Consider the following 20,031-nt stretch of genomic DNA (forward strand, 5'->3'; position numbering starts at 1 on the left):
ACATAGGAGCTCTAAAGCAAGCTAGGAGATTGCTCTATCGTAGTTCCCATGCAGGCAAAGTGCCTTAACCCTTAACCATGTTATTTTCTCACAGCTCCCTCAGCTGCGCCATGGGTATAATGACACAGGCAAACCTTACAGGGTTCTTTTAACAATATAACGTGTGTGCCGTGCTTTGAGCAGTCAGAGGAAAGTATTATATGCATGGCATTTTTAATTAAACCACTAAGTAGATTTATCTATACACACGTATGTGTGCATACTATAAGGAAGGCTGAGCGCCGAAGAATTGATGCTTTCGAACTGTGGTGCTGGAGAAGACTCTTACGAGTCCCCTGGACTGCAAGGAGGTCCAATCAGTCCATCCTAAAGGAAATCAACCCTGAGTGCTCATTGGAAGGACAGAGACTGAAGCTGAAGCTCCAATATTTTGGCCACCTAATGCGAAGAGAAAACTCCCTGGAAAAGACCCTGATGCTGGGAAAGACTGAAGGCAAAAGGAGAAGGGGACGGCGGAGGATGAGATGGCTAGATAGCATCACGGATGCAATGAATATGGACTTGAGCACGCTCCGGGAGAGAGCGCAGGACAGGAAGGCCTGGCGTGCTGTGGTCCATGGGGTCACGAAGAGTCGGACACGACTGAACAACAACAACATGTGTGCATATGCACATGGACACGCTGGTGAACAGACATGTTTTTACACAGGTTGGAATAGGCCTTACTTTGACGCCGCAACCCTTTCAAGCAAAATTTACGCAGCTGTCAAGAGTTGCACACGCTGTGCCCGGCCCATCTGAGTGAAACTGTGCCCACTGGCATCCCATGGCTGGGGCAAGCTGGGAGTCAGTTGTAGGACTTTTTTTCTACCTAAGCATTGCCCTCTAACGGTACCATCCAATCAGTCCTACTTAGAGTAGACCCGTTGAAATAAATGGGGCTGAATTTCACCACGACTAACTTCAGCCCCAATCATTGCAATGGGTCTACTCTAAGTAGGACTAACATGGCATGGTCCCCAAAGAGTTGGCTGGATTGGGACCCGGAAGCAGCGCGCCAGAAGTGGGGGTGGCGCTTCGCTCCAATCCGGCCCCCAGGGTGGAGCCAGGCGGCAAATCGCCTCTAGTTTTCCCTTCGAGCCAGTTGGAGGAAGTTGGGGGGTTTGCCTAGGCACGCGATTGGGATCCTCTCCAAGAGACAGGTACGGTGCACGTGGGAATCGAGGGCGGACGCGCGTCCTCCGCACCCTCCGCATCATTTGCAGCGCAATTTGGGTCGCGTTTCTGTTCGCGCTTTAAATCTTAATGCGATGTTGCAATGAGTTGCGGCGTGTCAAGCGCTTGGATTTCCGGCGCCCTACGTGCGTGTTCAGGCGTGGGCCCGGGGAACGTGTTTCCTCCTCGCGAGTAGTAACGTGTCTGGGGCAGTTGTTTCTGCGGAGCGACCCAGAGTTTCAGATCGAGGAGGAGGAAGGGGCAATTCTTTCTCTCCAGAGACACAATTGCCCCGCTCTCACTCCTCAGCCAGGGTTGCCAACGGATCCGAAAAATCTGCTCAGCCTGCTGCTCTGCCTTTAATAGCTGCTTGGTCTGCAGACATGAGCAGCCCATCTTCTTTCGCTCTATAGCACGAACAGCTTCAGCTGCTGATCCCTGCGGATCGAGCGGCTGTTAATGGCACAGGTGCAGAGGTCAGTTTAAAGGAGGCAACACTAAATAGGAAGCGTGTGTGGGTGTGTATACCCTTCCTTTTTTCTTCAGCTGTTGACACTCCATAAGTGAACTTATTTCAGAGGAGGGACTTTCTGTTTCAAACTCCCCACCCCCATCATCGCCATTATTAACACCAATTATTTGCAGAATAACCACACGCCAAACTGCTTTGACCTTTCATGCTTGATCCAGCTTTTGCAAAATTCTACAAATGCAACCATTGTTAAATGGGTGTGTGTGCGTGCGTGCGCGCGCTGTGTGCAGGATGGAGATAGACCTTGTGATGGGGTTCACATCTGTCTGGAAACACCATCCTCTGTTAATCAGGAAGGTGGCTTCCTCCATGCACTCTCTCTCTCTTTCTCTCTCTGTAGGTCTCTCTCTCTCACACACACAGCACTGCTAATTTCCAAAGCATGCCGGCCCTTTGGAGGTGAGCTCAGAAGTCTTCTAACCTACTTTTCATAATTTGGAAGAGTTGGAATTTGAAAACAGATGCTCGTCTGGAGTCTTAGCACTAATTCAGCCCTGTGTAAGCAAACCAAAGCAGACTGTGTTTACATAGATCATTATAAATAATAATCTTAACACTGATAGTACCTCTAAGGTTTCAGAGGCCATCACGCGCAGTAACTTCCTTACAACCGCACTGTAAAATTTGCTGGTGTTTCTTAATCCCATTTTGCAGATGGGGAAAACTGAGGCTGAGACCGGGGGTGGGGGCTACCTAGTGAGTCCTGGCAGCGGTGACATTCACACTGGGGGCATCCTGCTTCTTCCTCGGTTTTATAGCTACTACCTTGGATCGCAGCCTAAAATCTCACTGCTCTGGAAATGCGAAATGAGGGCTTTCTCGGTCAAAACCAGGATTTTTTTTTATTTTTTATTTATTAATTTATTAAATTTATTAATCGCCCATCCGGCTGGTCACCCAGAGTGTTGATGTACAACAATAAGAACAGTTCAGAACAATAAAATTCAACATTAAAAACATCACATTTCTAAAATTACCCGAACCCACCCGAAGTGCCTGCCTGAACAACCACATTTTTAATGCATGGCAGAAGCTCATTAAAGAGGGGGCATGGCGGAGTTCCCTAGGGAGGGAGTTCCACAGAGTGGGGGCCACCACAGAGAAGGCCCTCTCCCTTGTCCTCACCCGCCTAGCTGTCTGGGCTGATGGGACAGAGAGAAGGCCATCCGAGGCTGATCTTGTTGAGCAGCCTGTCTGGTATTGCTATCCTTCACAGGATAGTAGTAAAGGGCACTCACTGGAAAGATGGAGGGACTGGGAAACATATAAATAAAAAATGGAAAATTTCCTGGCAATTTTCCAGCTGGAAATACACAAAGAATTTCCTGTCACAGGAAATTCATCTTGGAGATGTCATTTCAAGGAACTGTGACTGATCAGATCCCCAACTTCCTAAAAGTCCAAGCATATTCAAAAACCACCGGAGTTTTGGGGGGATTCCCATCCTCTTCTGGTACTTAATGCCTGGTACCAATATCAGTTTCAAAACGGAGCTGGTTAAAATCCTTTTTCCTCACTGCTGGCTCGACACATCCTGCTGAGAATGGGGAAAGCAACAGTTGATTGCTGTAAGTTCCTGGAAGCAGGGACCTTTGGAAGATTCACACATCAATTTTTTGTGTTTTGTGGATGATATGTTTTGTGGGTCATTACGATGATTTAACATTAAAATGTACTAAGTGCTGTATAGATATCCAAAGAGAACCCTGCCTGCAGGCTCTTAATGTAATAGACACGATACAAAAGGAAAAAGGAGCAGGGAGAGAGGAGGAAACACACACTGAGGCAGCTGATGGCTGGTCTCCCGGTTCCCGTGGCGTTCTTCTGGGGAGGCAGGGGTCCCCTGGCAGAGGCCCGAATATGCTTCCCTTCAGCGGAATCACGGAATTGGGTCAGTGGGTGGGATTTGAGCTGCCGCCACCCAAGAAGCTGCCCTTGGTTGCATGTAACTCTCACTTGATCGAGTGGTCAAGGCTCGAAGCCGAGTTTGCACAGGTGTTGCCATCGCTGAATACCCCTGTGGCACCCGAGGGTGGCTTCTGCTGCTGTGTGAGCTGCCTTGGATCGGACTCTGCAGATTGCTGGCTCCCTCGACACGGTGATTTTTCCCTGGAAGTGATTCATTCATTCGTTCAAGCTACAAGTGATGAGAGAATGTTCCAGCCTTGTTCCAACCTGGTGTCATCCAGATGTGTTGGACCACAACTCCCAGGATCCCCCAGCCGTTATGCGTTAGTTAGGGGTGGGTGGTGGGGAAGGAGTTTCTCTCCCTCCCTTGCGATACTGCAAAGGGGATTCCTCCAAAGCAATATGGTTCGGAGCACATTCTGGACTGACAGACAGAAGGAACACACATGAACACCCTGCATAACAAACCTATGGAACTCACTGCCGTGGTCATTGGCTTAGATCAGGGACGTTGAACCTCTTTCAGCCGAATTCCATTTCAGAGAAGTTGTCAAGGCTTGCATTCTAGTAGAAGGCGGAGCCAAAGGCAAAACAGGGTGGAGTCAAAAATACAAAAATACCAGGCTATTTTAGCTTCTTCCTGCCAGTCACTTAAGCTGTAGGAGAGGCGTTTCAGCCTTTTAGAATAGGGAGAAAACTGCACAAATGCCAGGAAACCACCGAACAATCGGCAGTTGGGGGGACAGGTGTGTGGGGGGGTGGCCACCCGGGGAACCCCAGCATGCCAAATTTGGCTCCCAGGTAGACCCTGGCTTAGATGCTTTTAAAAAAACAGAATAGTCAAATTAATGGAGGTGGCAAAGTCGATCAACGACTGCTAGCGGAAGAGAACCTCTGTCCAGTGGAAGTAGTAATCTACAGAGCATCTTTCTCGATCAGGCCAAGACACTGCTTATATTTGGTCTATCAATACCTGCTTACTATGGAAGCTCAAAAAGAGAACCTCCATGTTCAGATGCAGTATACCTTGAGAGACCATATGCAGGGGACAGTAAACAGAGGTGGGGACAGGCATTGCCTTTGGGCCTTTCTTGCGTGTTTCCCAGGGGGATTTTGGCTGATCACTGTTGGAAACAGACTACTGGGCTAGATGGTTGTCTGGTCTGATCTAGCAATGCAATTTGTTATGTTCTGAAAGCAAGGAATGTGTGGGTATGGATCTGCTTGCCTTTCCCTTGAGTGGGCAGGGAGTTTGGATGTTTCCAAGAAAATCCCCACCCGCCCCAACGCTTTTCCTGGATCTGTCTTGATCCAGGTATGTTTTAGCCTGGAGGAGGGAAGATTAAGAGGAGACGTTGCAGCGGTCTTCAAATACCTGAATGGCTGTCATGCAGAAGATGGGCCAGACTTGTTCTCTGTTGCTCTAGGGAACAGGACTAGAACCAATGGCTGGGGATTGAAGGCTAGCAGATTTTGGTTTAACATTACAAGAAACATAACAGGACAAGCCATTGGATAGTGGAAGCACCGTGAGAGATGGTGGGCAATTCTCTGGAGGTATTTAAGCAGAGGATAGGCAGCTACCTGTCAGGGGTGTTGTAGCTGCATCCTGTATTGTAGATCCTGCTTTGACTGGGGTTGGACTAGATGATCTCCAGGACCCCTTCCAGCTCTGTGATTTTATGATTTGATCCTCTTGCAGGACATGATGTGGTGCCAGCGGAGGCTGGTGGCTCTGATATCAGTGGGGCAGAGAATCTGTTCCGGGTTTCAGTCAGAACTCTAAAGGAGCTCTCCAAGGTGCGAAGGAGCGTCTTTCTCCTCTTTTTTTATGTTGTATTGTAATAAAGTGCATATTTGTGTGTGTACATGTGTATACACATATAAATATATTTATATAAATATATATATATAATATATCCAAATATATCTTTGGATGTGATATTACTTAAAATATACAAATGATTTGTTCCTGTTTTTATCCTTTTCTTAAATTTCTCCCCCCCCCTTTTTATTAGTGTTCTTATTATTAAAACCATTATGGGATGATGATTATTACTATTCCTTGTTGGCTAAACCTTTAATGTTTATTAATATGCGTTAATTGAATGGTAATTTATGGCCAATGGAAATGGATTGTTCGCTTCTATTTCTGTGCTATAAGGCTATTTGGATATTTGGTTTGTTCTTACTGTAGTTTGATATAATTCTGTTTTTTTCTTTTTTCTTTCTTTCTCTTCCTTTTTTTGCTGTCCTCCCTTTTTTCTTTTTTCTAGAAAACTGTATTGTTGGAAACTGAAGATTCTGATTATATTGTTGGTAGTGTTTATTTCATGTATAAAAATAAAATAAAAAATAGATTAAAAAAAAAAAAGAACTCTAAAGGAGCTACCCAAGGTAGATCCATTAGAGTTCTGGCTGAAACCCAGAGTGGGTCCACTACCTCACTTACATCAGAGCCACCAGGCTCCACTATGTAGTGTAAAAGGGTGTTCTCTTTCCCCTTTCAGTGCCCCCTCCGTCGCCACCCCCATGCTATCTTGCTATTATCTTTAGGTCTTTCTTTGGGAGAGGCAACCCCCTCCCTTTCTTTGGAAAATTTGATCTAGGAAAACGTTATCCTGGTTGACATCGGAAATGCCCTGTTTGTATAGATACTAATGCCTGGCTTCTTCTTTTTCTCTCTCAAGCAGGAGTTTAGCTTTCCCTAAAAGGAAACCACGCTGTTAGGGCTACGTTAGTCATCAGGGTTTTTTAATCCAAGCAAGTCAGTGGGCAGAGACACTTCAGGTTTAGTCAGAAAGGAGCTGCTTGCAAGACAAGTTCCTCCTCGTGTGCCGTGTGTAGCAATCTCTCCCTGGGTTGTAGGTCTTTGCAAAGTGTGTTTTCTTAAAATACTGAGAGTGGTCTTGTTTTCTGTGTTGGGTTTCCCCCCTCCTCTCTTCTTATTTCGACTGGCCTCTTCAAAACACGCTTCGGTGGCTCCTTGGGGCTGTCCTCCTCGCTCAAAGAAATGCAGGTGAGAACTTGACCTTGATCTTTCGGGGAAAGGACTCTTTCCTTGCAGGGGGAAGAGGGTGGGATTTGATTTGTTTTCACGGAATTTTGCATGCCAAAATGTCCCACGTTCACTCCCTCGCATCTCTAGTTAAATGTGTGGGGAAACATCCCTTCCTGAGACCCCGGAAAACTGTTGCCTCTGGGAGTAAACAGCACCTTGATGCTGGGGCGTTGCTAGACCTGGGCCTATGAGGTTGTTGTTGTTCAGTCGTTCAGTCGTGTCCGACTCTTCGTGACCCCATGGACCATAGCACGCCAGGCCTTCCTGTCCTCCGCTCTCTCCCAGAGTGTGCTCAGGTTCATATTCATTGCATCGGTGATGCTATCCGGCCATCTCATCCTCTGCCGTCCCCTTCTCCTTTTGCCTTCAGTCTTTCCCAGCATCAGGGTCTTTTCCAGGGAGTTTTCGCTTCACATCAGGTGGCCAAAATATTTCAGCTTCAGCTTCAGTATCTGTCCTTCCAATGAGCACTCAGGGTTGATTTCCTTTAGGAGGGCCTATGAGGCCGGAGCCCCAAATCTGTTTTCCAGGGCCCCGGTCCTATTCTACAGAGCCATGACTTGGCTCTGACTTGGATTCCTGCACTGAGCAGGGGGTTGGATTTGGGCCCCAAATCTTTTCAGTGCCTAGAAACACCCCTGCCTGGGTGGATGGTCCAACTGGCGTGAACTTTGCTATGATGTCTTGTTAACGGCTTTTGGAAACAGAATGCTGGGTTAGCTAGACTTCCTTGGGTTCATTTTCCTTTCAGATTTAGTCATACAGAATGTGGCTTGGAGCCTTCAGTGCGTCTCTTTGCCCCCACCCCCGCCCCCCAAACTAGAAGTAAATACTCAACCAAGTAAATAATCAAGCACCCCCTTTCCCCGACCATCCATCACTGAGAGGCTTCCCAGCTTTTCTGTCCCTTTCCCCGCATTTTAAAAGGTCAAAATGCTTCTCCTAAAGCTCAGTTTCTGGCAGCAAGAGCTCTAAGCTACAAGATGCTGGCATTTTTGAGATGTTGGCCTTGACCCCTTTGCCTCCGGCATCATCCGCCACTGGAACACGGTCCCTGAGAGCTCCTCCAAACTGGAATTTTGCCCTCGGGGGTTGAAAGAGGTTCAACACCCCAGTCATAAAGCAGCCTCGTTCTTGCAGGATATGCCACCCTTGGAGGCAGGCCTGTAGCTGAGGGGGAGAGCAAAGATTTTGTGTCCAGAAATTTTTTCCCCAGTCAGCCTCAAAGTAATTCATATTTAGAGGGAGCAGTGGAGTCCGGTGGCTCTGATGTCAGTGGGTCAGTGAATCCGCTCCGGGTTTCAGTCAGAACTCTAAAGGAGCGCTCAAGCACCCCACTGACGCTGCAGCCACCAGAGTCCTTGCAGAGGGAGCCTCTGCAAAAAAAGGAGCGTTTGGGGGAGCAGCGGCGTTAGTTGTTTTTGCAACTTCTTGGTGCAATCACTGACTGTGGGCAGGAGCAGGGAGCGCTTCAAGTGTCAGGCCGCCCCCTTGGTATCATTTGTTGTCAGCCATGATCTGTCAGGGAATCCTCTCTGTTCAGGGGCAGGCTACCTCTTAGGGTGTTTGTTTAGCCTGGGTAAGAGAAGACTGCAGGGAGACCTGATTGCACTCCTAAATCCCTGAGGGACTGACACCTAGAAATGGGCAAAGACTCATTCTCCGCCACCCCAGCAGGCAGAGTTAGATCTAAGGGGCTGAAGTTCTGGGAGGGTAGATTTCGGTCGAACATTAGCAGAACCGTATTGATGGTAAGAGTGGTTTGAGAATGGGACCAATGAGCTAGAGGGGTGGATGGGGTCTCCAAGCAGAGGCTGGCATTGTTCTAGCTCTGGTTTTCCTGCACTGAGCTGGGGGGGGGCTGGATGAGGGGGCTGCAACCCCCCCTCCGACTCTTTTCGCATTTGGTCATTGAATGGTTAAGGTTAGCGGTGTAGCGTAGCAGAAGAGGACCTGCTTTGCATGCAGAAGGTTCCCAAGTTCAATCCCCAGCTGATCAATTTAAAAATAGAGACGGGGGGGGGGTGTCTTGGCCATGATAGAGTGCCTCCCCACAGAGAGGTTCTGTCTCTGCAATGCAGGTGTTGTGGGCTGGCAACACTGGGGGGGGGGGTGTTGGCTTTGTGCCCTGCTCATGGGCTTCCCTAGAGTCTAGGCTGACCGCCGTTGGAAACAGAATGCTGGGCTAGGTGAAGTTTTTAGGTCAGACCCAGCCAGGGGCTCTGATGTTTTGCTTAAATATATAATACAATATTTGATTATATTTGATTAAATAAACAACACAGGTGCCAGTTAAATATTTGATTAAATAAATAATATAGGTTCCAGTTAAAGACCTGTCTTTTCACCCAGTCCTGCCGTCTTTGACTGATTGTGCTGCCCTGTTCGTTGATTGTGAGTTCTTTGATTTTAAATGTTTTAATTCAGGTAGTTTTTTGTTTTGTTCTGCTTTGCTTTGCTTTGCTTTAAATGTTTTAACTGAGGCGTTTTGTATTCTCTGTTTTTAAGTATTTTAGCCGTAATTTGCATTTTAAAGTTTTCTGCTGTTTCAAGATCTCTTTTTAGATATAGCTGTGCTCTATTCATTGATTAAATAAATAAAAATAAATTTGCCCAGGCCTAATCTTGCTGGCAGCAGTTTTGCCCTGTAAAGAAAAATGATATGTGTGTGCATACACAGTGTGAAAATCAGGGGCTAAGGCATCCAGCTAAGCAAAGGGAGCTGAAGAGAGGTGAAAGAAAAAGCCTCACACAGGGCCAAGGCAGAAGAGGTTTACTGGGGTTGAGAAGGTGAATAGACCTGAATGTTACATATTGGTTCAAAATAACTAGCCAGATGTTTGTCTGTTATTTTAGTCCTGCCTCTTTTGCTTTTGGCTTTGCCCTGAGAGTTGCTCATAGAGCAACTCATTAATAATAATAATAATAATAATAATAATAATAATAATAATAATAATAAATAGCTCCCTCCTCCAGAGATCCACAAACAGACTGCTTTTTTCCTCCTGCTGCAACCAGCAAGGAAAGAGCAATCTGTATCAGGATTGCTGGGATATATACACATATATGCATGGCCCCTGACACAGCACCACATCTGGCCCTTGGGGCCAAAAAGGTTGTGCAGCCCTGCCATACCAACTAAATGAGGTAAAAAAGTTTGTGTGCCCCTGACGTAGTAGCTGAATAACGTTAAAAGGTTGTGTGCCCCTGACATACTAGCTGAATAACTGGCAACCCACCCAATTCAGGACAGAATTAATTCTGTGCAATTCACCAGGTTACCGGGTGCTTGTTCTTAGGCCCTGAAATAAGATAATCTCTTCCTCCTTCTTTCTGTGGGTTAGGCAGTCTCTTTCTTGATGTTTCCGCTTTCTTCCCAGAACTGAAAGATGTGTTCACAGGATGTGGTTACAGCAGGCCCTGACTCGATTCTTAGTAATCGGGGGTTGTAGCTTCCTCTGCTGCTGTTCAGGGTCCGCCGCCTTCTCCCACCTCTCTGTTCGCAACTTCCTTAACAACCGCATCTGTATAATTAAAAACATCGGTGGCACCTTTTGGCTTTTGCTGATGGGGAAAGCAGCGGGGCGGGGGGGCATCTTTGAAATGTTTCTCTCCCTCTAAGGTGCACTTCTGTTTGGGGGGGAATCTCTTGTGGATGCACCTGTGTGTCTGAACACCATTCTGGCTGCCTGGTTTTTTCAAATAGGATTTTTTTAAAAAGAGATCATAGGAGTTCATGAGGACTAGAGTCTCTAGCTTTTTGTCTTTTACATTGGAGCTGGGATTTTTGCAATAGCGCTGTAAAGAGAGCTGTACTGAATCAGGTTGAAGATCTGTCTAGTTCAGCATCTTGCTTCCCACGGTGGACATCCAGATTTTTTGTGAGCTTCCGCCACACATTAAAAACGTGGTTGTTCAGGCAGGTATTTGGTGTGGGTTAGGGTATTTTTAGAAATATGATGTTCTAATGTGGAATTTTATTGTTTTAAACGGTTGTATTATTGTACATTGCCCAGAGTGGCTGGGTGACTGGCCAGATGGATGATTAAGAAATTTAATAAATAAATGAATGAATGAATGAATGCCTCTTGGAAGCCCACACACAAGACACAGGGACAAGATCCCTCTTCTGCTCTTTTCCCCTCACCAACTGCTGAGAGAGAGAGACAGAGAGAGAGAGACAGAGAATGCCTTTGAACATGGAGTTTCCATATAGCTATTATGGCTGACAGGCCGTTATATCTTGTATAGGGCAGCCTAATCTTTTCAAAAGTCTTGTAAGCCGGTCCCCGTCTCTGCGTCTCTCTGCAGTGAGTTTCACGAATTCTGTGCTGTGTGAAAGAGGAGGAGACACTTGTCTGTCCTGAGTCCTCTGCCAATCCTGTATCGTTGGGTGACCCCAGGCTCTACTATGGTGAGAAAGGGAGATGCCTCTTTCCCGCTGTCCCCTCCTTCATTTTATAAACTTGTATTAGATTCTCCTTCTCTTGGTTGCCTTTGTTTCAAAATGAAAAGCATGCACAACAACCAAATTCTTTAGCCCGGCGGAGCAGATTTTACTTGTGTCCCACGTTTCCCCCAAAACATGGCTCCCCCGGCAGTTAACAATAAACGGGATGTGCTTTTTCAATAGTATGCGCTATTGCAAACGCAGCTACGCTGTATAAATGCATTAGGATGCTGGCAGTGTTTACTTTTCTGATCCCTTTCTGAATAATCCCTGGTGTGGAAATTGCCTTCCCTTCCTTCTCGCTGCTTCTGAGCTTGTGGTCTGGGCCTTCCGCTGAAAGTATTGAACATACTGTTTTTTTAATTCCCCCCCCCTGCCCTGCCCTGGTGCTCAAGGTTAACTTTATATCTGTTCCACGGTAGGTTGCAAAGCATCTGGATCTCCAACGGTGCACAATTAAGGTTTAAAGGCGGTTGTGATAACACCCACCTTTTGGAAAGCGCCCTGTAGCTGTGGTGGGTCTCCAGCTATCGAGAACGTGGTGGGGAGGAGGAAATGGCTAATCCATTGAAGCAAGTTTTCAACAAAGACCGAACCTTCCGCCCCAAGCGGAAATTTGAACCTGGGACGCAGCGCTTCGAGCTCCACAAAAAAGCCCAGGCATCGCTCAACGCCGGGTTGGATTTGAAGCTGGCCGTCCAGCTACCATCCGACGAGGAGCTGAACGACTGGGTGGCAGTACACGTGGTGGATTTCTTCAACCGCATCAACCTTATCTACGGGACCATCAGCGACTACTGCACGGAGCAGACCTGTCCGGTCATGTCTGGGGGCCCGAAGTATGAATACCGGTGGCAGGATGAGAAATACCGCAAGCCCACTGCCCTTTCTGCTCCTAAATACATGAATCTCCTCATGGACTGGATCGAGGTACAAATTAACAATGAGGACCTCTTCCCCACAAACGTTGGTGAGTGGGCAGAGAGGTGTTATGGGGTTCTGGAAGAACATTGTGGTTGATCTCAGGCTGGACCTGAGCCTGGCTATGTGATGCGGCTGCGAACAAGGCAAATGCGATTGTAGGCTGCATTAATAGAACTGTAGTTTCTAAGTTTCAGGAAGTACAAAGTTCCCCTTTATTCTGTGCTAGTCAGACCTCATCTGGATTACTGTGTCCAGTTCTGGGCACCGCAGTTTAAGAATGACGTAGACCAGGGGTGAGCGGCTTCCAGGGGTTGCTCACCTGGACCCCAGCAGGGGTTGCCCCCACTTGCCTCACTGCTGAAATTCAACAGTGGCAGCGGGAAAAATGCCCCCTTTTAATGGGAAATTGCGGGGTTGGCACCAAATTTTGGTGACATGGCGGCGGCAGCTGTCACAATTCTCTTGCTGTCACAATTCAGCCACAAATTGGTGATTTTCCTTTTGTGAATGATTGCTTTTAAAAGGGGCTGTTTTCTCCTGCTGTCATACTGCCACATTTCAGCAGTGGGGGCTAGATAAAAGTCCAGCGGAGCTGCACGCAGCCTGTGGCTGTCTGTTGCCCACCCCTGATGTAGACAAACTGGAAGAGATTCAGAGAAGGGTAACGAAGATGGTCAGGGGTGTGGAAACAAGTCCTATGGGAAGAGGGTATGTTTGGCCTGGAGAAGAAAAGACTGGAGGTCAGGGATGAGTCAGCCCTCCGCATACCCCTGCAGGCTGCCACACAGAAGAGGGCAAAACTTGTTCTCTGCCTCTGTCCCAGAGGACAGGACTACATCATCGTCGTCGTCCTTGTCATTATCTTTTTATATCCCTCCTTTTTTCCTTTTCGAAGAAACCCAAGGCTGCTTGCATGGCCCTCCTCCTCTCCATTTTATCCTCACAACAACTCTGTAAGGCAGGTTAGGCTGAGAGCCAGTGACTGGCCCAAAGGTACCCAGTGAGTCCTACCCGAGTGGGGACTAGAACCCAGATCTCCCATGTCCCAGTCCAACACTCCAGCCACTACACCACACTGGCCCTAGATTTCCTGTATCAAGCAAGGTAATTAGAGTCCAAGACCTCTGCTATTGAATCCTATGATTCAATCATGCAGGTTTTATTTGGGGGTGGGGGCTGTGGAGGATTTATTAGGCGAGAGCTGCATTTGAGCGTGGTTTTCCCTCCCTCTTCCCTACGTCCTGCTGCAATTGTAAGTCATAGCATTTGACTCACCTCCATCCCTTTTGTGCATTACACAAAATAAGGTGGATAAAACCTCCTTGTGGTGGCTTTTCCCCATGTTTGGTTTTGATGCAGGAAACTGAGGCTTGAATTTCTTGGCCTTCCGGATCTCATGTTGGCAAATCTGGTATGGTGGTGGTGCATGTACCTTGCGTGTGTGTGTGTATGTATAGTGTGTGTGTGTGTGTGTGTGTAATTGTGTGTACGTGTGTGTATATAATGTGTGTGTGTGTATATATAGAATTGTGTGTGTGTGTGTGTATAGTGTGTGTGTGTGTGTGTATATATATATATAATTGTGTGTGTGTGTATATTATAATTGTGTGTGTGTATATATATATATATAATGTGAGTGTGTGTGTGAATATATATAGTGTGTGTGTGTGTGTAATTGTGTGTACGTGTGTGTATATAATGTGTGTGTGTGTATATATAGAATTGTGTGTGTGTGTGTATAGTGTGTGTGTGTATATATAATTGTGTGTGTATATTATAATTGTGTGTGTGTATATATATATATATAATGTGTGTGTGTGTGTGTGTGAATATATATATTGTGTGTGTGTGTGTGTAATTGTGTGTACGTGTGTGTATATATAGAATTGTGTGTGTGTATAGTGTGTGTGTGTGTGTGTATATAATTGTGTGTGTGTATATTATAATTGTGTGTGTGTGTGTGTGTATATATATATGTATATAATGTGTGTGTGTGAATATATATATAGTGTGTGTGTAATTGTGTGTATGTGTGTGTATATAATGTGTGTGTGTGTATATATAGAATTGTGTGTGTATAGTGTGTGTGTGTGTGTGTGTATATATAGAATTGTGTGTATGTATATATAATTGTGTGTGTTTGTGTATATATATATATAATATGTGTGTGTGAATATATATAGTGTGTGTGTGTGTAATTGTGTGTACGTGTGTGTATATAATGTGTTTGTGTGTATATATAGAATTGTGTGTGTGTGTATATATATATATATATATATAATTGTGTGTGTATATTATAATTGTGTGTGTGTATATATATATATATATAATGTGTGTGTGTGTGTGAATATATATATATAGTGTGTGTGTGTATATATATAATTGTGTGTATGTATATATAATTGTGTGTGTTTGTGTATATATATATAATGTGTGTGTGTGTGAATATATATAGTGTGTGTGTGTGTGTGTAATTGTGTGTACGTGTGTGTATATAATGTGTGTGTGTGTATATATATAATTGTGTGTGTATATTATAATTGTGTGTGTATATATATATATATATAATGTGTGTGTGTGTGTGTGAATATATATAGTGTGTGTGTGTGTGTAATTGTGTGTACGTGTGTGTATATAATGTGTGTGTGTATATATATAATTGTGTGTGTGTATAGTGTGTGTGTGTGTGTGTATATATATAATTGTGTGTATGTATATATAATTGTGTGTGTTTGTGTGTATATATATATAATGTGTGTGTGTGTGTGTATATGTATAAAATGTGTGTGTGTGTGTGTGTGTGTGTGAATGTCTTTGTCATCCTGCAGGTACTCCATTTCCCAAGAACTTCCTCCAGGTGGTGAAAAAAATCCTCTCCCGTCTTTTCCGGGTCTTTGTCCACGTTTACATCCATCACTTTGACCGCATCGCCCAGATGGGCTCAGAAGCCCACGTCAACACATGTTACAAGCACTTCTACTACTTCGTGAAACAGTTCAACCTCATAGACACGAAGGAGCTGGAGCCGCTGGTGAGTGCAGAGCTGGGTCTGTGGACCTCTCCCAATTCCGTCTCTTGCCAAAGAACCGAGACCCCGGCTCTCTGTCCTGTGTCTAACTGTGTCAGGACCGTCTGTGGGTTTAAGGCAGAGACATCCACACCAGTGCCCTTGCCTGCTGTTTCGCTTTTGCCTTGTCCGCTGCTGGTCTGCCCCTTTTCGATCCTGTGCTAATAAGAAGATCCTTGTCCATTCAAAGTAAAGGTCCATCTAGACCAGCATCCTGTGTCCAGCAGCGTACAGCCAGCGGCCCTGTGTTTCGGCTTCCTGGGACATGAAGGAGATAATCCTCCATTGTTTTTTGTCCCCAGCAACTGAACTTCAGAGGTATAATGCCCCTGAAAGTGGAGGGTCCATTCATCTATCCTGGCTAATAGCTATTGATCAGGGCTGCAAAACTGCAGACCCACGGGCCATGCCCCCTTCCCATTTACCCTGACTGCCAGTTATTTGGTAACAAGCTTTTGTACATTTTTTCCCCATGCTGAAAGGCTGAAATGCCTCTCCTAAGGCTTAGCTACAAGCTGTTAGCAGTCACAGCTTGAAGCTGAAATATGCTGGCATTCTTGGCCCCATCCCTTTTGCCTTGGCCCTGCCCACCACTGGACTGCGGCCCCCGAGAGCTTCTCCAAAATGGAATTTTGCCCTCGGGCTGAAAGAGATTTGACACCCCTGCTGTGGATAGACTTCCATAAGGAGAGTCCTGCTGGATGAATCCAAAGGTCCATCAGGAAGCCCATAAACAACATGTGAAGGCAACAGCCATCTCTCTCCCCTGCATAGGTAGAATGCCTCTGAATATGGAGGTTCCATGTAGCTGCCACGGCACTTAGCTCCGAACACTGATCGTTGGGTGTTTTTCTGGCTTTTGCATGTCTCTCCCCCACCACCCTTCTAAATGATTGGAATGCCTCTCGTAAGGTTCTCTAACTAGCAGCTTTAAGCGAGAATAGGCTGGCATTTTTGATATGTTGGCCCTACCCCCTTTTGCGTTTGGCCCCGCCCACCTCTGGGATGCGACCCCCGACGGCTTCTCTGACATGGAATTCAGCACTGGGTCTGAAAGAGGTTCGACACCCCTGGAATAAATAATATCAATAATAGCAGGATGGGGCCAAGGAGTGGGCGTGGCTGAGAAAGAGGGGAAGGGCTGTGGCTCAGTGACAGGGCCCCTGCTTTGCATGCAGAAGGTCCAGGTTCGATCTCCGGTGTCTCCAGGTAGGGCCAGAAAACCTCCATGGAGAGCCTAGATGGCGGACCCAGGGTCTGACTCAGTAGAAGCCAGCTTCCTATGTTCCTAAAGAGGGCGTGGCCTGGGCTTGCGTGTTTGTTTGCGGTTCCGCAGCCCTGGTATACGAGGTCAAGGCACTTCCTCTGTTCAGGGGTGTGTTTGTGTTTGTGGAAGTTCCTCAATCTTAACACAGCACTTCATTGCACAGGGATGCTTCCTTTTCAACAGAAATTTGTTCACAACTTCAGTAGGAGGGGATGTCTGCCTTTCATAAGGGCCAAAAGCTTGCTATCCATCCATCCATCCATCCATCCATCCATCCATCCATCTCTACCATCCATCCATCCTGTCTGTCTGTCTGACCACCTTCTGTTATACATACCCAGGTGACCTTTAATATCATCAGAGGAGAGGCCTTGCTGGACATTCCAGAACTAACAGAATGTCGCCACGCAATACCCAAATGTCGGGCCTTCTCTGTAGTGGCACCCACCCTCTGGAAAAACCTCCCTCATGCAGTTTGGGAGGCAGAAAACGTGGCATCTTTTAAACACCTCCTGAAAACACACTTGCTCACCCAGGCTTTCCCCAAGCTGTAATTAAATTAATCATGCCGCTCCATCTTACTGCAGCTTTTACTGTGATTGGGATTGTTTTTAATGTTGTGTTTTTAACATTGTATTTTAAATATGATTTTAATATTTATATGTGAACTGCTGAGGGATTTTTTTTAGATTTAGCCGTATAGAAGTATCACCGATATCTATCTGTGCTGTGTCCTGAACCCAGTTCTGCCGTGTACTTGTTGCAATGTTATGGTTGAACATATGCCGCATCCTCTAACCTGTGCAAACGCATCTTTTACAATCCTTTTCTTGATTTTCAACTTGAACAGTGACCAGAGGAAAGTAACCCTCTCCATCCCCTTGCTCTTTGACAGAAGGAAATGACCTCACGGATGTGCCACTGATGTTCTGGGACTTTTCCGGTCATCTGTCCGAGGCATTCCCAATCTGCGTGTATCTCTCTCAGGACTGTGGGACCCTCATCCACCAGAGACAATGCAGCCATCTGGAAGCCTTCTAAGGAAATAATATATATATTTTATATATATATATATATATATATATATATAATTTTTTTAAATGAGCTTGTGATGATTTAGAGTTCCTAGTGAAACTATTTTATAAAATGCTTCTGATTGTTGAATTATTGATTGATATATATATTTTAAAAGGAACTTGCAATGCCTGGGGAAAATACCACTCTTAATTAAAACATATTCTTTGGATCGACAGCTCTTTCCTATCACCTTCCTTCTCTAGGGCTGGGATTTAGGGGAGTGGGATTGAGGGAGGGGCATTGTTCTCTGCCCACCCCCAATCCTCTTCAATTTTGCATGAGATTCAAGTCCTGTGTCTTGCATCGCATGATGAAGAAGCTTAGGTTGACAAAATCACTGAGAGATGCGTATGTCTTAGGGCTGTGTTTAGGCCACTCACTCGGTATACATGTTTTTCTACAAAGAAAAAATAAATGTTTCCTAGCACTGCCTTCACTTGGTGCCTCATCTCCTATTGTAAGGTGTGTCTTGGCATTTCTATTTTGGTATGTGTGGGGTTTTAGCGCTTCTGTTTTCCAGAGTACAGGATTGATCCAAACCATGTCCAGATCCTGCATTTCATACACTCCAACTGTCCCAATATTCAGATCGCTGGCCCTGTTTTTTGTCTTGTGGGGGAGGGGGGTGCCTTGTTAATTGTAGAATCATAGAGTTGAAAGGTGCATCAGAGATCATCTAGTCCAACCCCTGCTCAATGCAGAATCTACAATGCAGGAAGCAGCTACAGTATCCCTGTCCGATGGCCGCCTGGCCTTTGCTTAAATGCTTCCAGTGAAGGAGAGCCCACCCCCTCTTGAGACAGCTCTGTTCCACTATCCAACAGCTTCTACTGTTAGCCAAGATCCACTTCCCAGCAACTTCCTCCTGTTGGTTCTGGTTCTGCCCTCTGGAGCACAAGGGGATCAGTCTGCTCCGTGTGTGTGTGTGTGTGTTGAGAGAGAGAGAGAGAGAGAGAGCGTACAAGCGTGAGTGTGGGCTGCTAGAGGGCAACCCTCAGGGATCAGGGTTCTCCCTCGCACCTCTAGAGCAGACTCCCCCAATCTGGAGCGCTCCAGATGTGTTGGACTACAACTCTCATCATCCCCAGCAGCATGGCCATTGGCTGCTCTTTGCCTCATGGGGCAGAAATGTTCTCAAACGCTTGGGGAAAGCCTGGCTTAGGGCAAGCGAGTCTTGCTAGAATGTTTTGAGTACTACAGGCTTGGTTTTCATGTGCGGGGGGGCGGGAGGACACAGATCATCACGTATTTGCACAGCCTGTGACCAGTGTGAAATCTTTTTCCCCATCACTCCAAACATTTGATCGACGTGGTTTTGGTTTTCGCTGGGGCGGGAAGAGGGGGAGAGACATTTGTGTGAGACAGATGAAATCTTACGGAGACGGAGGGCTAAGAAATAATCCCAAACCAAACCAGGAGGTTTACTCCCAAACATCAGTTTTCCTAAGGAGGAAGTCACAGCCACATAGCTGGATCAAGGCACCGGGAAGGAAACTCAGGGGTCTTATGGGCCAGAGCAGCTTTCCCCCATGTGGTGCCCTCCAGATGTTTGGCACCACAACTCCCAGCATTCCTGACCATTGGCCATGCCGGCTGGGGCTGATGGGAGCTGTAGTCCAAAACATCTGGAGGGCACCAGGTGGGGGAAGGCTGCTTCAAAGTTTAAATCTCAGAGTGGGGAACGGATCTGTCTCACTTTTACTACGTATGCGCATCAATGCCTACACACGAGTAGTACAAGCACCATGCAATGCCAGAGGTGTATTTGGAAGCATCAATAAGATCAGTGCCCAGATGACAAGGTCTGGCGGTGATCTGGCCTATTGCCGTGTCCCCATTTTATTCTCTGAAATATTGGAGAGTACAGGATTTCATTGCTAAATTCTGAACTAAGAATGTTGATCTGGAGCAAACTTCCGCTGCTTGGTGCCTTCCAGATGTGGCGGAGGCTGATCTGGGGTATGCCATTAATTCAGCTGTCATCATCTGTGTCATTCCCCCCCCCCCAGTGTCCGGCACACACACATGATCTCTCCCAAAATAACTCTTATCAGGGAGAATTTGGATGGTGGCTTCTTGACTCACTAGGGAGACAAATGTCACTGTTGCACACTCCAGTGTGTTCCTTTTGTTTTTTTGGAAAGCGCTTCCTCCTCCCCACGCCCCTTTCTGTCTTCCCAGATTGAGGGAGATTCCAGCAGGGAGTTTCCAGTATCCTATCAAAGCTTCTATGTTGATCTTGTGTGTCATCAAATCCCGGCACTGGATTGCCGCCTACAGTATTGTAAGAAGGGACTTTTGGAAGGACATCCTTCGAAACCATTGAAAAACAAAACCACAACTATCTTTCCAGGAACAGTTTTCCTGGATCTCTGCATACCTTGTGTTTTTTAAACGTATTTCTTATATTAAGTCCAAGATGGGATAGGAGATTTGTTGATTTCAGCGTTGCACTCTGCTGTTTCTCAAAACAAATGCAATAAAATGGTGAATACATTTTCTCCATTGGATGAGGGAGGTGAGACTGCTT

General features: G+C 46.2%; 1 protein-coding gene across 3 annotated transcripts; it reads left to right on the forward strand.

Annotated features, from left to right (window-relative positions):
- Positions 1 to 1,133: 1,133 nt before the first annotated feature.
- On the forward strand, positions 1,134 to 17,943 carry MOB3A (MOB kinase activator 3A). 3 transcript variants are annotated; one of them, XM_084826433.1, is made up of 5 exons: positions 6,109 to 6,674; positions 11,028 to 11,130; positions 11,589 to 12,136; positions 14,919 to 15,121; positions 17,320 to 17,943. In XM_084826433.1, the coding sequence occupies exons 3-5, from the start codon at positions 11,722 to 11,724 to the stop codon at positions 17,347 to 17,349; spliced, it is 648 nt and encodes a 215-aa protein (XP_084682559.1). In that variant the 5' UTR covers positions 6,109 to 6,674; positions 11,028 to 11,130; positions 11,589 to 11,721; the 3' UTR covers positions 17,350 to 17,943. The 3 variants fall into 3 exon arrangements, with proteins under 3 accessions (XP_084682558.1, XP_084682559.1, XP_084682557.1); XM_084826432.1 differs by lacking the exons at positions 6,109 to 6,674; positions 11,028 to 11,130 and adding an exon at positions 1,134 to 1,202; XM_084826431.1 differs by lacking the exon at positions 11,028 to 11,130.
- The last annotated feature ends 2,088 nt before the right edge of the window (positions 17,944 to 20,031 follow it).

This window comes from Heloderma suspectum, chromosome Z (genome assembly GCF_057233095.1).
Source record: "Heloderma suspectum isolate Gila_16-S chromosome Z, 16-S_ref, whole genome shotgun sequence".
NCBI lineage: Eukaryota > Metazoa > Chordata > Lepidosauria > Squamata > Helodermatidae > Heloderma > Heloderma suspectum.